The sequence below is a fragment of the Corylus avellana genome, chromosome 4, assembly GCF_965113065.1.
Source record: "Corylus avellana chromosome 4, dhCorAvel1.hap1.2, whole genome shotgun sequence".
Taxonomy (NCBI): Eukaryota; Viridiplantae; Streptophyta; class Magnoliopsida; order Fagales; family Betulaceae; genus Corylus; species Corylus avellana.
In genome coordinates, this window is record NC_142493.1 from 12,924,007 (window position 1) to 12,946,663 (window position 22,657).

The 22,657-nt window shown below is 42.0% G+C and overlaps 1 protein-coding gene across 1 annotated transcript in view; it reads right to left on the reverse strand.

Annotated features, from left to right (window-relative positions):
* ARC3 (GTP binding protein) overlaps window positions 1-22,657 on the reverse strand; it is a 69,604-nt gene that overhangs the window by 20,348 nt on the left and 26,599 nt on the right. The window contains exons 6-8 of the mRNA XM_088515082.1: window positions 12,377-12,489; window positions 12,228-12,299; window positions 11,838-11,948 (exon numbers count right to left, since the gene is read on the reverse strand). Coding sequence (XP_088371208.1) covers window positions 11,838-11,948; window positions 12,228-12,299; window positions 12,377-12,489 — 296 coding nt within the window. The remainder of the gene's footprint in view (window positions 1-11,837; window positions 11,949-12,227; window positions 12,300-12,376; window positions 12,490-22,657) is intronic.

Here is a 22,657-nt window from a genome sequence, read left to right on the forward strand (position 1 = left end):
CCTTAAACGAAAGCCTTTTTATCAATCTTAAGGGCCTTCTCCAAGATCAATTGTGGGCTGTTGTTTTCCTCGCGCCCCACACCTTCGTCCCTACTTCATAGACTCTCGTTTGTGCCCATGCCATGAACCCTTTTGCTCCTTACTCTAGGGACCCTCATCCATGCTCACAGCTTGCACCTTTGTATTCCTACTCGAAGAATCCTTTTTTTTTTTTTTTTTTTTTTTGATAATGAGGTACCTCTCCAAGACAGAGCTACTTCATGTACCCACACTTATTGGGTAAACCTCGGACCCATGTAAAGCACCCCTTCCACACAGATCGGGTAATACTCCAGCTTCGCTTGCAGGCTGGCCCCAAGAAATTGTTTACATCCAAGGAAATTCAAACCATAGTCCTGATGGAAATGCCACCAAGACTACTCCAAGAAGCTTTAAACAAGCCAGTGTCCTGAACCTTTGCCCTTCACGCCAAGAACACCCATCTTTACTCGCAGCTTACACATTTTTGTCCTTAAGACAGGGACCTTTGTTCGTGCTTGTGCGACTCCACCATACTGCACACCACTATCGGTTATGATATCATGTTAAATTACTACTTATCTCAAAATACAAAGCTGATAAGAAGAGATGAATTTAATCATTTAATTTATATTCTAATCATGTATGTGAAAGATAACATAACATATCAATTGCTAATAGTTGGATCATGTGAAGGAGGAGTTGGCAGCTCTGTTCAAGTCTATTGAAGATGCCAGGAAGCAGTATGACTCTGATTTGGGGGACTTTCAGGTAGTGCTATTCTTGTTGACAGGGGCCAGACAATCCCTATGCAAGGTAGGAGTCGTGGGAAGGGTCAAATTGGTGGATCATGAAGCTTAACATCGTAGCATGGAACGTGAGAGGGTTGAATGCCCTCAAAAAAAGGTTGCGTATTAGAGGTCTTTTGAAGGAGTGGAAAGCATATGTAGTTTGTCTGATTGAGACCAAGATGGAGACTATCTCCCGAGAGGTGGTTCACAATCTTTGAGGTGGTCAACATGTGGGGTGGAAGTATAAAGGGTCTAATGGTTTGTCGGGGGGGATGTTAATGATGTGGGATAGGAGGGTGGTGGAGTGTAAGGAGGAGTGTGTGGGGCAGTTCACTTTGGCATGCTCTTTTCAAAATGTGGAAGACAACTGGGTTTGGGCATTTGGAGGGGTTTATGGTCCGAATGAGGATGTGGAGAGGAGGATCCTTTGGGAAGAGTTGGCTGGTTTGATGAATGTGTGGGAGGTTCCTTGGTGTTTTGGTGGGGATTTTAATATTGTTCGATTCCCTAGTGAGTGCTCTAGTGCTTCTTATTACTCTGCGGTTTTCGGACTTCATCTCGGAGAACAATTTGGTGGACTTTCTGATGATGGGGGGACAATTTACTTGGTCCAATAATCAAGAAAATGAGACCTGGTCTAGAATAGACCGGTTCTTGCTTTCCTCGGATTGGGAAGATCATTTCCCAGTAGTGTCACAAAGAAGACTTCAACGCATGCTCTTCGATCATTTCCCTATTTCTCTGGATTGTGGGGTTCATTGCGGAGGTAAAAAGTATTTCAAATTTGAGAACATGTGGCTCAAAGCCAAAGGTTTTCTCGACAAGGTTAGCTCTTGGTGGGGATCTTATTATTTCGAGGGTCTACCTAGCTATGTGTTAGCTAATAAATTAAAATCCCTCAAAATGGATTTGAAAAAATGGAATGAGGAGGTGTTTGGCGATATTGGGAGAAAAAAGGAGTTGATGGGAGGTATTCAAGAGTTGGATGAATTGACAGAGTCGAGAGGGTTAGATCAAGAGGAGAAGACTCGAAAGGCGGATATGTTGAAAGTTTTGGAGAACACTTTGTTGTGTGAAGAGATTCACTGGCGCTAGGAATCGAGAACTTTGTGGCTCAAGGAGGGGGACCGAAATACTCGTTTCTTTCACAAGATGGCGAATTCTCATCGCATGTACAATCGTGTGGAAGTGCTTCGTATTAATGGCGTTTTATCCGATGATCCAGTTGAGGTTAAAGATCACATGGTGCAGTATTATCAAAATTTATACTCGGAGCAAAGTTCATGGCGGCCTAGAATGGACAACCAGCCTTTCTTGTCTATTGATGAGGAGGATTGTAGGTGGTTGGAAAGAGAGTTTGAGGAAAAGGAGGTTTGGGAGGTGATAAAAGGTATGGATGGTGATAAGGCACCGGGTCCAGATGGTTTCTCCATGGCTTTTTTTCAAGCTTGTTGGGGTGTTGTTAAACAAGACGTTATGGTAGTTTTTGATGAGTTCCATCGCAAACGGCAGTTGGTGAAGAGCTTGAATGCTACTTTCATTTCTTTGATACCGAAAAAGGCGGATGCGGTGGAGATGAAGGATTTTCAGCCCATAAGCTTGGTGGGAGGGGTGTACAAAATTGTTTCTAAGGTTCTCGCCTTTAGGTTAAGAACTGTCTTGGGTAAGGTTATTTCCTACTCTCAAAATGCTTTCATAGGGGGCCGACAAATCCTAGATTCGGTTCTTATTGCAAACGAATGTGTGGATAGTCGCATGAAGCAAGGGGTGCCAGGTGTTATTTGTAAGTTGGACCTGGAAAAGGCATACGATCATGTAAATTGGCACTTTATTTTGTACTTGCTGCATAGGTGTGGATTTGGGGAGAGGTGGAAGGCTTGGATAGAGTGGTGTATTACGTCAGTAAGATTTTCCATTCTAGTAAATGGCTCTCCGGAAGGGTTCTTTAGCAGTTCGAGGGGAATTCGGCAAGGAGATCCCCTTTCTCCGTTACTTTTTGTGCTTGTTATGGAGGCGTTGAGTAAGATGGTGAATGCTACGGTTGACGAAGGACTTTTGACAGGCTTCTCGGTGGGAGATAGGGTTGTCTCGGATTTGGAGGTCTCTCACTCCTTATTTGCTGATGATACCTTGATTTTTTGTGAAGCTTCTCTCGAACAAATCTGGTATGTGCGCCTCATTCTTTTATGTTTTGAAGCTATTTCGGGTTTGAGAGTTAATCTTGGAAAGTCAAAAATTGTGGCTATTGGAGAGAGAGGTGGAGAACATTGGGGTGTTAGCTAATATCCTTGGGTGTAGTGTTGCCGATTTTGCCCATGAAGTATTTGGGTCTCCCTCTTGGGGCGCCGTATAAGGACACGGTTATGTGGAATGATGTGATTGAGAAGATGGAGCGTCAAATAGCAGGTTGGAAGAAGATGTACCTCTCTAAAGGAGGCCGTTTAACTCTCATTAAGAGTACGTTGTCTAATCTTCCGACTTACTTCTTGTCTTTGTTTCCAATTCCCATGAGTGTAGCTAAAAGGCCTGAGAAAGTCCAAAGAGATTTCTTGTGGGGAGGAATGGGAGATGAGGCTAAGTTGCATCTTGTAAAGTGGGATCAAGTTTGTCGTCCCTTGCATTACGGTGGTTTTGGTATTCGAAAGTTGCATCAGTTTAATCAAGCTCTCTTGGGGAAATGGCTTTGGAGATATGCGAATGAGAATGAAGGAGGTTTCGGGTTCTCATGGTGTGGGTGTATGGAAGCATATTCGTCAAGGTTGGAGTTCCTTTGCCAAAGGTTGTCGATTTGAGGTGGGGGTGGGTTCGAAAGTTCGTTTCTGACATGATATTTGGTGTGGGGAAAATCCTTTGAAGCAAGACTTCCCATCTTTGTTCAGCATCGCTAGACACAAAGAAGCTTGGGTGAAGGACAATTTTACTTGGAGGAGTGGGGTTATAGAGTGGAATGTCATTTTTGTGCGACCTGTTCAGGATTGGGAGATGGATTTGGTTGGTCCTTTTTTTGATCGGTTGTACTCGTGCAAGATCTCTGTAGGTACGGTGGATCGTATTTGTTGGGCCTCGTCTAGGAAAGGTAAGTTCGAGGTTAAGTCCCTCTTCAAGGCCTTGTCTAATTTTGACCATGAGATGTTTCCTTGGAAGAGTATTTGGCGCACTAAGGTGCCTTTGCAAGTGGCTTTTTTTGGGTGGACCGCGGCCCTAGGCAAAATTTTGACTCATGATAATCTGCAGAAGAGGAACCTTGTGGTGGTGGAGTGGTGTTGTACGTGCAAAAAGTCAAGAGAGTCAGTAGATCATCTTCTTCTCCATTGCGAAACCGCAAAAACTCTTTGGCACACTATTTTCAGTCGGTTTGGGTTGCATTGGGTTATGCCTTGCAGAGTGAGGGATTTGTTCTATTGCTGGTGGTCGGGAGGTCGTGCTCGAAGCGCGGTAGTTTGGAAGATAATCCCTCTATGTCTTATGTGGTGTATATGGATTGAAAGAAATGCTAGATGTTTTGAAAACTCTACTAGGACTATAGAGGAACTGACTCATCTTTTCTTCTTTACTCTTTACTCTTGGACGGCCGCTTGGCTAGCTCCTTTAGTAATTAGTTTTTTCTGATTTCCTCTTTCACTTCTCTCCCTCTTAGGCGCTCTCTTTTATACTTCCCGTGTATATGAGTTGCGCCCCTCTGCGCTTTTGATATATAAATTTTTACTTATCAAAAAAAAAAAAAAAATTGCTAATAGTGATATGTTACATATTTGCATAGAATACTTTTAAATAAATATAAACTGAATACTTTATTTTGATATGCATATTCTTGGAAAGCATGCTTTATATACAATCACATTTTCTTTCTTTTTTTAAGTAATGATGCATTAAAAGAGTACAAAGGGGCACAACCCAAGTACACAGGAAATATACAAGAGAGCGACTAAGATGGGGATAAAGAAGAGAACATAAAAATAAAATCCGGAAAATTGATCACTAAGGGTGCAAGCCAGCCTTCAGTCCAAGTGAAAAGCGTGTACAAAAAGAAATGAGCAAGGTCCTCAAGGTTCCTCGACAAATCCTTGAAGCATCTAGCATTCCTTTCCTTCCATAGGCACCATAAAAAACAAAGGGGAGCCATCTTCCACACCACGGCACTACGGGATTTACCGCCCGACCACCAACTAGCAAACATCTCCTTGACGCTTCTAGGCATAACCCAACACATGTTGAAACGAGAGAAGATAATCCCACATCATGCGCACAACCCCACAATGAAGAAAGAGATGATCCACAGACTCCCCTTCCGATTCACACATACAACATCGATTAGTCACAACAATACCTCTTCCGAACATTATCCAAGGTAAGAGATTTCCCAAGGGCGGCCAACCAAGCAAAAAACGCCTCTCAAAGGAGCCTTGGTGCGCCAAATGCTTTTCCAAGAGAAATGGTTGGGCACTTTAAGGACAAGCTTCCTATAAAAAGAGCGAACCTCAAACTTCCTTTTTTTTGAAGGGATCCACCACATCCGGTCCTCCCCTTCCCCACACATCGAGAGCGAATACAAGAGCGAGAATAGGGAGGCTAAGACCACCTCCTCCCAATCATGAATTCTACGAGTAAAGGTAACATTCCAATGAACCATACATTTAAACACTCCCTGATATCCGCAATGGAAGCATCCTTATTGCTAGCAATATTGAATAGACCGGGAAAAGCATCCTTGAGGGACATCTCACCGCACCAAATATCCTCCCAAAATTTGACTTTCGACCCCAAGCCAGGATCAAATCTAAAGTGACGGTGAAACGGCCTCCAACCCCTACAAATGTGTTTCTATGACCCCACCTCATGCATTCCACGAGGGACTTTAGAGCGCCAACTGCCCCAATACATCCCATACTTTGCCACCAAGATTCTTCCCCACCAAGCTTCTTCCTCATTAGCAAATCTCCACAACCATTTCCCCAAAAGAGCTTGATTAAAAAAACGCAAACTTCGAATCCCTAGACCACCCTCAGAAATCGGAGAACAAACCTTGTGCCAACTAACCAAGTCGAACTTAGGCTCGTCGTTGAGCCCACCCCATAAAAAATCCCGTTGAATTTTCTCAATGCGATTGCCATAAAAGCAGTGATGGGAAAGAGAGACAGAAAATAGGTAGGAAGATTAGATAAGGTGCTCTTGATGAGAGTGAGCCTAGCCCCCTTGGACAGATACGAACGTTCCCAAGGGGCCAACCTTCTAGCAATCTTCTCCAACATGCCTTCCCATATAGCCAAAAGTTTGAACGAAGCCCCTAGCGGAAGACCCAAATACTTCAAAGGCAAAGAACTGGTGCCACATCCTAGAATACCAGCCAACTCACCCGCCTCACCGAACCTTCGACAGGGACCAAAACAGATTTGGCCCGATTTACTTTTAACCTTGAGACAGCCTTGAAGCCAATAAGAAAGACTTTAATAAATCTAATTTGGTCAGGAGTAGCCACACAAAAAACCAGCGTATCATCAGCAAAAAGAAGGTGAGAAACAATAACCCGATCAAACTCTTTGCACTCACATAGAAATCATTGATGAAACCCCTACATTAATCATCCTGCTGAACGCCTCCATGACTATAATGAACAAAAAAGGCGAAAGGGGATCGCCTTGTCTCACCCCACGTGAACTCTCAAAGAAGCCGGAAGAAGAACCATTGATCAAAACCGAGAACCACACAGACAAGATACAATGCTCAATCCATAAGCACCATTTCTCACCAAAACCGCACCTTCTTAACAAGTAGAGCAAAAACTTCCAGTTCATGTGATCATAAGCCTTTTCTATATCCAACTTACACAAGAGGCCGAGATCCCCAGATCTGATTTGGCTATCCAGGCATTCATTGGCAATAAGAGCCGAATCCAAAATATGTCTACCTTTGACGAAGGCATTATGTGGGTTGGAGATGACCCGATCCATAACTTTCCTCATTCTATTGGCTAAAACCTTAGCAATAATCTTATAGGTCCCCCCCCACAAGGCTGATTGGACGAAAATCCTTCAGATCGGATGCCCCATGAGACTTTGGAAAAAGAGAAATAAACGTAGCATTAAGACTTTTTTCAAATTTACCTCGATTATGGAACTCCGCAAAAACAGCCATAATGTCCAGTTTGATCACATCCCAACAATCCTGGAAAAAACCCATAGAAAAGCCATCCGGGCCTAGAGCCTTGTCTCTATCCATTTTTTTAACCACCTCCCTTTCCTCGAAAGGAGCTTCCAGACTAGAAGACTCATCAACATCCAACATGTCGAAATGAAGATTATCCAACCTCAGTCTCCAACTAAGAGTCTCTGTGAAGAGCGACTCATAAAAACGGGTGATATGATAACTAATAGCCACTTGATCAGAAGTAGTAGTGCCATTAATGTTCAAAGACTCAATATAATTCTGTCTTCGGTTGGCATTAGTAATTCGATGGAAGAATTTCGTACACTTATCACCCTCTTTCAACCAACAGATCCTAGATTTTTGCCTCCAACTGATTTCTTCTTGTAGGAGGGAGGATTCTAACTCTCTAGCAAGCACCATTTTCCTCTCAATCTCTTCAAAAGATAAACCTCTCTCTTCCTCCACCCTATCAAGAGCTTTAAGATCCTCCATACGAGCCTTAATACAAGCCCCACGTTGCCAAAATCTTGAGCATTCCATCCTTTAATGTCCCACTTAAGAGCTTGCATCTTTTTAGAAAGAATGAAGCTCGGAGTACCATGAAATTGATACGAGACCCACCAGCTGCGAACTTTATCCACAAAACCCTCCACTTTGAGCCACATATTCTCAAATTTGAAAGGTGTTTTGCCTCCTGAAGAAGAATTGCAGTCCAGAATAATAGGAGCATGATTAGAACAAACCCGAAGCATCCTCTTTTGACGCAAGTCCGGATGACGAGCTTCCCAAACCGGAGAAACTGGAAAATGGTCAAGCCTAGACCAAGAACGATTATTAGACCAGGTAGAGATCCCCCCAACTAAGGGAAGGTCCATGAGGCCCTGCTCCGAAATGAACTCACCAAAATCCCTCATTGCAGACCGTGAATAAGCTCCCCTCAACCTTTCACTTGGATAAAGAGTGGCATTGGAATTCCCACCAATACACCACGGCACGTCCTAGCAGCTCATAACCCCTGCCAGCTCCTCCCAAAGAAGGCGCCTGGAATTGACTCTATTAGGCCCATACACCCCCGCAAACACCCAAACAAGACCATCCTCAACATTTTTGAATGAGCAGGCCGCCACATAACTCCCCAAAGCAACATCTACCTTCTCAACAACCCTCTTGTCCCACATGAGCAAAATACCACCCGAAGCCCCAATAGAAGGAACATAGCACCACTCCACATACGGGCAGCCCCATAAACTCCTCACTAAGCTGAATGAAAAAAAAATCCATCTTCGTCTCTTGAAAGCAAACTACATCTGCCTTCCAACTTCTGAGCAGATTTCTAGCCCTCAACCTCTTATCCCTCTCATTCAAACCTCTCACATTCCATGAAAGAATCTTAAGCTTCATGATTTAACTCGATTGGCCCTCCCCTTATTCCTGTCCCTCGTAGAATACTCCAAAAAATTAAGCGGAGACTGCAGATTATTAAGCTTTCTCTTACCTTTTTTAACTGCAGGTGTAAACTCTTCTCTTTCCATTTCACTGCCCTTGTTGTCAGCGATAAGTAACCCAATGGTCTCCTCAAGCTTCCTTTCTTCTCCATCGCAAGAGAGGCCAACTTCTTTGCAAGCCTTAGTAATGAAAGCCCTCTCCTGCACCACCAACGGCTCCTCATCTAGAGAATTTGGGATGAAAGACTCCTGAGAAAAGGAAACCTCATCTACAGGGGAATCTCCTCCCAAATTTACAACCGGTGTCGTGCATATACCCGGCTCCTTACCTAGAATACCCAACTCAGAACCACCTAGAGGCTGATCCACAGGACCGCTCCCAAAGATTTCTTCCCTCCCAGACTCCGCACAAACACCGGCAGCAGACCCAGAGAATACCGGTGACGCCCACTTGTCAGGCTTCTTACCCAGAATCCCCATAGCAGAGACGCTCGAACCACTCTTCGGAGAGCACTGATCAGCAAGACCGAACACTGGAGTAGGAGAAACGTCAGGAACAAGAGGGACAGCCTGCGTCTTTACCCGCGAACCCGTAGCAAAATCGCATAACTCCATCGTCAAAATTACCTGAACAGTGGAACCCACCGTCGAATCATCTCCCATAACACCAACCCTCACCGGAATCTTCCTCGCTGGCCCCTTACCAGACGATGCTACCTTCGTCGGCACCTCTGTCGAAGACGCAGAATCAATCGGCAGGGGAGGAGCGGCATGGGCATCCCTGGCACAGGGTAACGACCTAGAAATGGGAACATTCAGGATTACCATCGGCGCCCACCAGAGCATTGGAACCGCCCGCCGCGAAGTCCGGTGCACCTACTGGCTTCAGCCCTGCACCCGAGCCCTCCCCTTTCTCCAATGGCCTAGGCCCAAACTCCCCAGTAGAGATATCTTGCAAAACCAGGGCCTTACTGACAGGACCATTAACGAGACCACAGTCCACGATGGGCCGAGCATTCTTCTTCTTGAAGTAAGTCTTGACAGGTTGAGAGGCCTTTCCATGAACCAACTTGGGCCGCCCCGTATAAGCCTCCTTGGACTGGGCCACACCGAGCTTGGTTTTGTCCCCTCTTGCCGGTCCACAATCGCAAGCCCCACCAAGCTTGGATGTAAATCTTTGGCACTCCATATATTTAATTGCTATATCAAGCCTTTCCAATCCCACATCAACCTCTCCTTTTAGCCTGCTCAGCAACTCCCTAGCATTAATGAGTTCGACTTTTACACGAAAGGAGGACTACTCGTCATGGCAGCCATCCCCCTCCCATCCCTTCACGTGATCAGCACCAAGTTTCGATGATGTCAGCCTCGCCGTGGTATACAAGCTGTTCACTGGAAGTGGGAACCTACTCGCCGGAGCCCTGTTGAAATCCCCCAAAGGCTCCCCTTCCTTTGGGTTGCACGTTCCCGCCACAACAGAAGACTAGATCTTCTTTGGACCCTCCCCACTGCCACCGACAGTCCTCACCGGGACAATGATCTTTTGCGAACCCACCACATGCTTGGCAAAAACTTGGGCTTGCTTGTCCATCTCTGCAGAGGCCTCGTTCAGCCACCTTGGCACCCTAATTATCGGCTCAGAATAAGAATTAAAACAATCCTCCGTCGGTTGCAATGACAACCCCAAAACCTCCACGTAACTCCTCCTTCCCGCCCCCTCCTGATCCTTTTTCCTTCCCTGGCCTCTCTGACCTCACAAAGAGATGACTTTGCCAGACGCACCTTCAAGATAAAATGTTCCCATCCTTGACCATATCGTCCTTCTGGGATAATAATCGAACCACATCTTTGCCTACCATCAAATTCTTCTACCGTCAACAAACGTCCATGTCTGTTGGAACATTTCTGCGCAATTATCCGTGGGTACCCTGCTCTGGATTGATCCCAAAAGACCTCAGAAGTTTCCACTATCACCTAGTCCTCCACTATGTGCGCCAGCCACACTAACTCGTCCTTCTGCAAAAAAATGGATTTTTGTTTCCTATTGCTTCTTTCAAAAATCCTCACCCCTGAAGCCCCTCCCTTAATCAGCAAATCAAAAACTTTGGACTCCACAGACCACCTTCTCAAACCAGCCATGACATTAACCAAGCAACTGAAAACTAAACACCCAAACAGTGCTCACGCACCACCCACATGCCTACACTCAGGCGGAGGTGGATAAGAGAGAAGAGAGGTCAATCACAAAATGTGTGGGGAAAAAAAAAATTGTTTTATCTCCAATACTATCACATTTTCTGATACTGTTTACAAAAGGATTTGTGTTAAATTTTTTTTGTTTTAAGTTTCTTATAGTAGCATGCGCTTTATAAAGAAAGGTAAGTTGTCTAAAATAGCTTAAACATAAAATTAAAATAAACTACTTCCACTAGCCTTAGTGGACTATATTTGGTTTTGTTCTTGATAATTTAGATTGGAATTGCATATGATATTTCTTTGGAGATATTATTGTCACATGGGTTATTAAAGGTTGCCTTGTCATAATGGGTAATTATTATGACTTTATTCTTGATTATTGCTATTAAGGTATTATTATTTATTCTATTACATGTTTGGATGTGTTGGATATTGTGTGGATTGGTGAATGGACTTTGGGAGTTTGTAGACTCCAGGTATGCAGGACCTAGATATTGTTGCAAGGGAATACACTTAAAAGGGAGCTTGATTATGTTGGAGTATATGTTACATATATGGTTCAAATTGACTTTTGTTTGTGGACTGGAATTTAAAATTTTAGTCGAACTTAAAATTGGTATTAGAGCTTGGGCTTGTTTCTGTCAGGAACAAAAAACCATGGATTTGGGAATTTCACATTTATAGCTGTTACCATACCCATTTTGGGTTTGGGACGCAACATACCACCCTTTTAAGACCAGGATGGAGGGTAAATCATGTATTCAAGACTTACAACATGCATGTATAACATACCAATAACTAAAAAAAAATCCAATTATTTATTCAATTTTTCTAATTTTCGTGTTATTTTATAGTTTTGGGTGTTACCACTTGAGAGAGAGAGAGAGAGAGATTATTTGAACGCATCCATGTAATGAGACGTCTAGGCCAAAGAAAATCACATGATCTGTCATGCGTTCACTCTTTTAGCAAAATTAAATACATGAGTATGGGGGAGGGGGGGTGACATTGATGATTTATAAAGTTTAGACTTGGCATTGCTTAAATTAGAAGTTCAAGGACCAAATAGAAACCAACTCCAAGGTCGGAGGATTATAATTGTAGTTTCCCCATACTTAATAAATGCATGATAATGATGAAAATATTTGACACTAGAAATTTTAATTGTAAAGAAAGCTATCAGAAGGAACCAAAACATGGTTATGACACAAACAATGCTACTCAGACTTTACTTTGATCATACCTTTACACCAACACCAAGGAAAGGGCAATCATATAGAGATTGTAAAATTGAAGTTTTGGCATTGTAACCAGCTCCAAATCCAACCTTTGCTTCCTTATAGCTTTCTAGAATCTGTAAATGGTTGCATTAACCATAAAAAGTACTAGAATAAGCAATAAACAGAAAGAAGAAGATATGCAATGCAGGAACTCAGGGAGTAAAAGACATAATTTTGAAAGTTCCTCTTGAAGGGACCAAGTTAGAACAGAATAAAAGCGCAACAAAAAATAAAGTACTTAGAAATCATAAGCCATGAAGAACAGCCTGAGTGACAAATAAATCGTGAATAATTAAGTGTTTAATTTAATCCATCAATAATCAATGCAAGAGGGGATGGTTTAGGTAACTTACTTCAATAAGTTCTGAAACTTGGACTTCTTTCACATCATTATGTGCTACATCTATCAGTTTTCTGTGTGTTTCCTGGAAAGATATAATCGAGTGAAGGCAAGGCTGGTAAAAAATGAGAGCGAAAAAGATATCTGAGAAAATTAACTTACAGATATAAGAACAGATATGGCATTAACAGCCAATAAAACAGCATTATTTGCAGTCTTCACAGCCTCATCAAGTGTGACCAAGTCCTTTCTAAGTAGCATGTCAGTGTCAACATCTGTTGATAAAAAATAAAAATAAAAATGAGCCACTTAAAGTTTAGCAAGTCCATGAGCAACATTATTCATTATTCATTATTCATTAACAGTCTATTGACATTGGCCAAAAAGAAGAATTATAAAAAATTAAAATTAAAAAAAAAAAAAAAATGGCAATTGTAATGCTAGTGTGACATTCCACATTGCCTGGATGTAGAAAAGATGTGTTTATATAGAATATACTCTTTCTAAATGGTACGAGGCCATTTGGGGCAAACTCAATAATAAAATCGTGAGGGCTTGGCCCAAAGCGGACAATATCATATCATTTAGGGCAGGGTGTTACATATGGTATCAAAGCCATAATGTGACGTCCCACATTGCCTGGGTGTGAGAAAGGGAGTGTACTTATATAGAACATGCTCTCTCTAAATGGTATGAGGCTTTTTGGGGTAAACCCAATAATAAAACCATGCAGTATTGGGCCAAAAAGAATAATATCGTATCATTTAGGGTGGAGTGTTACATATAGTATCAAAGTCATAGTCCAGCTTCAGATGGAGGGAGCGTGCACAAGCCCATGAGGGTCGCTTGCGAAGATGCTGGGTCCCAAGAGGGAGTGATTGTGACATCCCACATTGCCTGGGTGTCGAAAAGATGATATATTTATATGGAATATGCTCTCTCTAAATGGTATGAGGCCTTTTTGGGTAAATCTAATAATAAAACTGTGCGAACTTGGCCCAAAGCAGACAATATTATCATTTAGGGCAGGGTGTTACATATGGTATTAGAGTCATAGTCCAGCCTGAGATGAGGGGAGCGTGCACAAGCCCATGAGGGTTGCCAGCGAGGACGCTAGGTCCCAAGAAGGAGTGCACGAGCCCAAGAGGGTGTGGAAAAAATGATGTATTTATATGAAATATGCTCTCTCTAATAGTATGAGACCTAAAACCGTTCAGACTTGGCCCAAAGCGGACAATATCATAACATTTAGGGCGGGTTGTTATAGGCAGGGAGAGGTATCTTATTTTTCTTTTCTCTATTCTAGCGAGAGGTACCTAACAACTTCACGTATATGTCCATGTCTAAACCCTAATAAACTTGGGAACATATTAATGCAAATTCTCCCCTTTTTGCTCTTCTTCGATAACTTGACTAAATCAACCTACAATACAATAGTACCCTTTTACAAGTATAACAGATATCTTAGGCTTACTTGTATTATACCAGCCGTTGATTGGAAAAGTTGTGCTTTTGTTTAGTGAAACTAGCCATTGGTATTTGTTAGGGAGAGAATCATCTAGAGAGTCCACTAAGAGTACATTAATCATCTGTGGTCCGTAATTGGTGCAACTCTTGTACGCCAAATTGCACCAATTGCAACAAAGCTTCAGCTTTTGGACTAGAGTAGTGTCCGAATGTGTATATTGAATGTGCTCTTAGTGGACTCTCTCCAAATGATTCTCTCCCTAACAATTGGTATCAAAGCTATGGTTAGCATCCCCCATACGACTATCTTGGTCTTTGACGCGTTTGGTTTTGCTTTGGTAAAGCATGCGGATGGCTCTTGGAGCAAAGTTGTTTTCCGTGGCCAACAATTGGAGCAACTCTTGTACGCATGAGACTCTTGGATTTGTAAAAGGGCTCACATGCAAGGGGGAGCTTGATCAAACTGAAAGAGAGTCACACGTGACGAAAAGATTTGTTGTGAGTACACGTATAAGTGTTGTGTCTCACATTGATAAAAATAAATAAATAAAGTAGTCAGGGGCGGACCTAGTCCCTCCAAAAATTTTAAAATCTTTCCTAAAATATACATTTTTTTATAATTTTGTCACCTAAAATAATATTTATGTCCCTCTTCTAGCATGTAAATCCGAAAATTTCCCTCCAAAAATTTTAAAATCCTTCCTATAGTATACATTTTTTTTTTATAATTTTGTCCTCCAAAATAATATTTTTGCCCCATTTTTAATTTTAGTTTTCTCCCTCTTCTAGCCTGGAAAATTGAAAATGTTCTCATTCATTTAGTTTCCTTCCAGTCCAGACTCCAATTCACTAAATTTACATAAATGATTCTTTTTTTTTTTTTTTTGTGTAAGATCACCTTACTAATTTGAATCTGCCTTCCTCTTAGAGACCACACAATAAGATAAGAAAACATTGAGTTGATAATTCATTCAATGATTCTTCTTGCCGCCTAAGGGTTACATTTATAGAAAACTAATTGAAATTGTATAAGGAATGTAATCTATATTATTGACTTGTTAATTCATAATCGCCTTCTCTAGGAAAATAACCATTGTGGATCTTTTATTGATGGAATACAATTCTTGAAGATTGTTACCTTTCCATGTTTATTATCAAACCCTCCATATATGATGTCGTTCATTACCTGCCTTTTCATGTTTATTATTCCACCTCCATAGCTCCATAGATGCTGCCCCTCATTTTTTTTTTTTTTGATAAATAATCAAGAATATCATTGAAAAACGTAAAGGGGCGCAACCCAAGTACATAGGAACTCAGGAAGTATACAAACACACCCCTTTAAAGATAAAAAGAAAAATGTAAATCTACAAATTGATGCAACGAAGAAATTTGAAGAATGTTCAAAACACCCGCCCAATGGAAAAACAAATTGAGAAACCTATTGCTAAGTTCCGCCATTGTCAATTCCTTATCCTCGAAACATCGAGCATTTCTCTCCCTCCAAATAGTCCACACAAGGCATTTCTCTACCTCTTTGGCCTTCCCAGCAAGCAAGGAGATCACTAATCCTACCATTCATGACCCACTTCACATCAAAAAGAGAAAAAAGAACACTCCAAAGAGCACGAGCCACGTCACAATGGAGGAGGAGATGATCAATGGACTCTTCACTCCTCTTACACATACTACACCAATCCACCACGATCAAACCTCTCTTCCGAAGGTTATCCAAAGTGAGAATCCTTCCAAGGGTAGCCGTCCACACAAAGGAACTAACTCTGAGCGGGACTTTAACCTTCCAAATACTCTTCCACGGAAAAGAATAGCTCCCCCACCTTGTGCCTCTTTGCAGGAGAAGGAATCACACCGAAGAAAGAACGTACCTCAAAAAGCTTCCACTTTGAGGGGATCCACCAAATGCGATCCACCCCCCCATCATGACGCCACGTCTCATACAATTTCTCATAGAAAGTCAACACCACCTCCACTTCTCAATCCTGAGCCGCTCGACAAAAAGGAACATTCCAATGTACTTCCTCATTCAAAAACTGCATATTATCACTCACCCAAGCATCTTTGTTTCTTGCAATACAAAACAATTCAGGGAAAGACTCCTTCAAAGGGTGATCACCACACCAAATATCATGCCAAAACCTAATTTGGGAGCCATCACCAACTTCAAATCTGATGAACTTAGAAAAAAACTCCCACCCTCTCCTTATATGCTTCCAAACCCCTACACCAAAGGGCATATCAACCTGTTTTGTACACCAATCTCCCTCCATTCTTCCATATTTTACCTCAACGACCTTCCTCCAATAAGCTTCCCTCTCCGTAGCATAACGCCATAACCATTTCCCCAATAAAGCTTGATTGAACCTTCACACATTTCTAATCCCCAAACCACCATCCTTCAAAGGAGTGCACACTAAAGACCATTTAACTAAGTGAAACTTAGTCTCCTCATTGGTACCACCCCATAAAAAATCCCTTTGCAACTTTTCTAACCTATTTGCCACACTCGAGGGAATGGGAAAAAGAGATAACAAATAGGTTGGAAGGTTACAGAGAGTACTTTTAATCAGGGTTAGCCTTCCCCCTTTTGATAAAAGACCCAATTTCCACCCAGCCAACCTCCTCTCTGTCGTCTCAAGCATACTGTTCCAGATTGTGGTATCCTTGCAATGCACTCCCAAAGGAAGCCCCAAATACTTCATATGTAAGCCGACCACCCGACAATCAAAAATGCTAGCCAACAAATCAATATTCTGCACCTCCCCAATAGGAACAATTTCATACTTTGACAAATTTATCTTTAATCCTTGACAAATCCCCCAAGAACTACTAAAATAGCCTGCTGGTTCTCCATTAACCAAGACTGAGTATTGAACCGTAGAGATACAAAACGCAATCCAGTCTCTCCATTTCTACCCAAAACCACATTTCTGAAGAAGGAGCAGTAAGAAGTCCCAATTCACATGATCATAAGCCTTCTCAAGGTCCAGCTTGCATGACAAACCAGGAATCCCGAAACGCAAACGGCTGTCAATGCATTCGTTCCCTATAAGGACCGAATCCAGGATTTGCCTTCCCTTGACCAAAGCATTTTGAGACTCTGAGATTATCTTGGCCGATACCGTTTTCAATCTATTCGCTAAGACTTTAGCGATAAGCTTGTACACCACCCCAACAAGACTTATCGGACGAAAGTCCTCAAGATCCACCGCCCCCACTTTCTTAGGAATGAGAGCAATAAAAGATTGCTTGCCTTAGGGAATCTTAACATCCACCCCTTGTGATCATCTCAAAAAAAATAAATAAACATTTGTCCCCCCACACTAAAAATTCTAGTTTTGCCCCTAAAAGTAGTCAATATATCTAAATGGAACCAAGCTCATTAGCTTAAATTTTTGGGCTACAGTGGTATCCAAATATGTATATTAATGTACTCTTGGTGGACTCCCTACGTGATTCTCTCACTAACCGTCTTGGTCAAATAAAAAGAGACTTGACTACTCAAGTCTTCGCTTGCAAAGAACTTTACTTGGTCCCCAAGTTTGATTATTCCAAGCAAAAGTAGTAGGTAATAGAGATGTAATAGAATATTATGAAGGAAGAATGATGAATGAAGTATTTTTAGCTTCTTGTAATGCATGGGTACACTCCATAGATGCACACACTCTCTCTCTTTCTTACAAATTCTCCAGAAAGTGACGCCTAAAACCTGATGTGTTGCCTACATACTCTAATCTAATGAAAGGTTCTCTTTGTCTTTTGCTTTCCCTTTCTCTTTTCATGTGCTATGTTTAGCCTCTAATCAGTATTTCTGCCCTAAAATAAAATCAGAAACCTAAAATTTCTTAAATAAGTATCTTGACAATTGCTTTCTTATCCAGCCTCGAATCCCTATTTTCCAAGTGGTTGAGCTGAAGTAACATACTGCATTAGATTTGGTTTCAAAGCCCTCCTATATCTATTAGAGCTCTGTTTGTTATGCGTCAAAAATCCAGGCTATCTTGCATCACTACGCCCTTCATTCCAAGCTCTTTTCCTGCTGAGCCAAAAATAAGTAACATAGGTGTGTGAAGATTAACAATCTATTATGATATTTTTAATTCTTGGAAAGCCCAAAGGCATAAGTCAGTGAAACCACCATTTTAATGCTTCATGACAATCTCCAAAGTTGCTATGACACCAAAAGTGGCCATAAGCATCACTCCACCAAGTTCATCTTTTTTTTTTGATAAGTAAATATGCATTATGAAAGCGTAGAGGGGCGCAACCCTAGTACACATGGAGTATACAAGAGAGCGACTAAGAGGGAGAAAAAGAAGAAGAGAACATAAAAAGGAAATCGGGGAAACTAATCACTAAGGGTGCTAGCCAACCAGTAGTCCAAGTGAATAGGGTGTACAAGAAAAAGTGAGTGAGATCCTCAATGTTCTTAGACAAGTCCTCGAAACATCTAGCATTTCTCTCAATCCAGATGCACCACATAAGGCAAAAAGGAACCATCTTCCACATAACAGCACTGCGAGCTTTGCCACCCGCCCACCAAGAATCATACAACCCCCTAACGCTGCCAGGCATCACCCAGCATAAACCAAACCGAGAGAAAACGGCATTCCACAAGATACGCGCAACCCCACAATGAAGAAAGAGATGGTCAACTGACTCCCCATCCAATTCACACATGCAACAACGGTTTATCACAACAATACCTCTCTTCTGAACATTATCCAAGGTTAGAGTCTTCCCAAGCTCGGCCGTCCAAGCAAAAAAAGCCACTTTCGAAGGAGCCTTGGTGCGCCATAAACTCTTCCAAGGGAAAGGGGAGGGATCTTTAGAAGCAAGGATCCTGTACAAAGATCTAACCTCAAAAATACCTTTACGAAAAGAGATCCACCACATCCGATCATCCCCTACCCCACGCATCAAGTGCGAATACAAGAGAGTGTAAAAAGAGGTCAAGATCTCCACTTCCCAATCATGAACCCTACGAATGAAGGAAACATTCCACTGCACAGAGCCATTTGTACACTCCCTATTATCCGCAATAGACGCTTCCTTGTTGGAGGCAATACTGAAAAGTCCAAGAAAAGCATCCTTGAGAGGCATGTCACCACACCAAATATCCTCCCAAAACCTGATATTGGACCCAAATCCAGGGACCAATCTAATGTGACAATGAAACAACCTCCACCCCCTACTTATGTACTTCCATAACTGCACCCCATGCGAACCACTGGGAACCCTAGAACGCCAACCACCCCAAACCACACCATACTTTGCCACCAGAATCTTTCTCCACCATGCCTCTTTCTCATGAGCATATCTCCACAACCATTTCCCCAACAAAGCTTTATTCATCAAACGCATATTCCGGATCCCTAAACCTCCCTTAGAGATCGGAGAGCATACCTTGTTCCAACTAACCAGATGGAACTTAAACTCATCATTGATCCCACCCTATAAGAAATCACGTTGAATCTTTTCCATACGCTTCGCCACGGAAGCCGAAATAGGAAACAGGGACAAGAAATAAATGGGAAGATTGGATAAGGTGCTCTTGATGAGCGTAATCCTCCCCCCCCCCCCCCCCCCCCCTTTAGACAAATACAAGCATTTCCAAGGAGCCAACCTTTTGGCATACTTCTCCAACAAATCGTCCCAACTGGCCTTGTGATGCAGCATAGGATTGTGGTAAACAAGAAAAACAGCAAGTAGAAGGGATAAATATTCTTAAGATTGTGAGACTATCACAAGAATCTAAGAAATCTTCTTAAAAACTATAGATTCTATCTATGGTTTAAGGAAAAACACAAAGAAACTCAACTCTGAGTAATTCTTATTAAACAAACTCAATAATAATCATAAAACTAAATTGCTAAAGGCTATAAGCATATATTTATAGCCCAAGACTCCTAGCTCTAAAATAACAATTAAATAAAGTTGGTTTAAAAGTCTATGAAAGAAGACTAAACCAAATAGAAGACTAACAAAGAACCTAATTCAAAATGAAAGACTGAAAGATAAGATAGAATAACAAACTAACACAGAAACCTAGTTTAAACAAAAGACTGAAATGTAAAATAGGATAAGATAAGATAAGCCGTTCTAAACTATATCTGCATCATTCTCCCCATGTTGGAGAGAATTCGTCCTCGAATTCGGCCGATTCTTTCCACGGTCCTTCGGATGCACTGCTAACTCATTCCATTCTCCGTTCCTCAAGATCACAACAAGGCAACACCCCAAAAAAAACGTGACGCTTCTCATCATCAAAATACTTTGATGGTTGTCATGAAAACCCCATACACCATTTGGCAATATTGCAGGTTTGCTCTTCGTTCGTTCCTTCTCCCTTCCATGTGCCATGAAGATACTCAAGAATGGGTCAAGCATTGTTTCCCTTGTGAACATGTAATTTTTCTCATCCGCATAAAACTCACTATAATCTTCGTTAGAAGAATTTAAAATATCTTCAATACCAAGGAAATCAACATAACCTAATTCTTCATCACTAAAATTAGGTAATGCACCTGGAAGGTCTTCTTCAACTTCTTCATAATCGGCGATGCCATCCTCTTCATAATTGGCGATGACATCCGTGGGCCCTTCCTCTTCCAATTGGCCAGGTTCTTTTGGATAGAGACCACCAAACATGGGGAAAAACCCATCTTTTTCGTGCTCCTCCGTAGGCATTTCCTCTTCCCATGAGTCATCTTCTTCGGGCTCCTCATCATAGGTTGGTGGCGAATCCCAATTCCCAAACCCTTGCGAAGGATTTTCAACATCTTCATGACTGAATTCATCAATGAACTCGGATTCCTGAAACTCTTCATCCACAGATTCCTTCTCCTCCTCCGCAGAATATGGATTTGGTTGATAGATTTGAGGCTCAGGAATAATGGTCAAGTTGGCTTGTCGCAGCATCTCCGTCTTAATCCGTGCTCTCTGTTTTTCAGAATGTGCCCTATGACCGACAACCACATTATCGTCATCCACATAGCGTTGATTTGTTTGATGGTGACGAACTTTAGGGCTACCCCGGTTGTCAACTCGGGTTGTGAAGATCTCTCTCTCTTTTCGTAGTATTTCCACCTCCTCCACCAAGCGTTTCCAACGAATCGCTGCTTGATTTGCCTTTAATTTTTTCTGCAGCATCTCCGGCTCATCCACCAGGCGTTGCCACTGCTCCTCCGTGCGTGTTTCACCGACTGCTTCCTCACGTTCATACACGTCCTCCCGATTTGCAAAGCGGTTGCCCCTTCTTCTTGTGTTTGGCGGTGCCATGAAAAGAAAACTGGAGCTCTGATACCAACTGATGCAGCGTAGGATTGTGGTGAACAAGAAAAACAGCAAGTAGAAGGGATAAATATTCCTAAGATTGTGAGACTATCACAAGAATCTAAGAAATCTTCTTAAAAACTATAGATTCTATCTATGGTTTAAGGAAAAACACAAAGAAACTCAACTCTGAGTAATTCTTATTAAACAAACTCAATAATAATCATAAAACTAAATTGCTAAAGGCTATAAGCATATATTTATAGCCCAAGACTCCTAGCTCTAAAATAACAATTAAATAAAGTTGGTTTAAAAGTCTATGAAAGATGATTAACCAAATAGAAGACTAACAAAGAACCTAATTCAAAATGAAAGACTGAAAGATAAGATAGAATAACAAACTAACACAGAAACCTAGTTTAAACAAAAGACTAAAATGTAAAATAGGATAAGATAAGATAAGCCGTTCTAAACTATATCTGCATCACCTTGACCTTGAACGGGGCCTCCAAAGGGAGACCCAAGTACTTTAGAGGCAAAGGAGCTGAGCCACAGCCGAGAATGCCAGCCAGAGTGCCCGTATCATTCATACTACCAACAGGGACTAAGACAGATTTTGCCAGATTCACCTTTAACCCAGAAACGGCTTCAAATCAAACAAGTAAAGCGCCAATGTTTCTAACTTGATTAGGATCTGCCCCACAAAAAACCAAAGTGTCATCGGCAAAGAGAAGGTGAGAGACAATAACCCGATCCGACTCTCTTCTTCCCAAAGAAAAACCAGAGATGAGACCCTTGTTAATCGAGGCATTAATCATCCTACTAAACGCCTCCATGACTGGAACAAACAAGAAAGGAGAAAGAGGGTCTCCTTGCCTCACTCCCCTTGAGCTACCAAAGAATCCAGAAGAAGATCCGTTGATCAAAACCGAGAATCGCACAGACGAAATGCAATGTTCAATCCAGGAACACCATTTCTCTCCAAAACCGCACCTTCTCAGTAAGTAAAGTAGAAACTTCCAATTCATATGATCATAGGCCTTTTCCATATCTAATTTGCACAACAAGCCGGGTTCCCCTGATCTGATTCGACTATCCAAGCATTCATTGGCAATAAGAACTAAGTCCAAGATTTGTCTACCTTTAACAAAAGCATTCTGGGGTTTAGAGATGACCCTATCCATCACTTTCTTCATTCTGTTAGCTAAGACCTTTGCAACAATCTTATATGTCCCTCCCACAAGGCTAATCGGGCAAAAATCTTTAATATCGGAAGCTCCATGTATCTTCGGAATAAGAGAGATGAACATAGCATCGAGGCTTTTTTCAAATTTACCTCGCTCATGGAACTCCGCAAAAACCGCCATGATATCCTCCTTAATCACATCCCAGCAATCCTGGAAAAAAGCCATAGAAAAGCCATCCGGTCCTGGCGCCTTGTCCCTATCCATACCTTTCACCACCTCCCACACTTCCCTCTCCTCGAAAGGAGCTTCCAACCTAGAAGCCTCACCGACGTTCAACATATCAAAATCAAGATCGTCCAGCCTCGGTCTCCAGTTGAGGCTCTCTAAAAAAAGAGACTCGTAGAAGCTAGTAACATGATTGCTAACGACCCCTTGATCTGAAGAAATAGAGCCACCCACATTCAGAGACTCAATAGAATTATGTCTTATGTTTGCA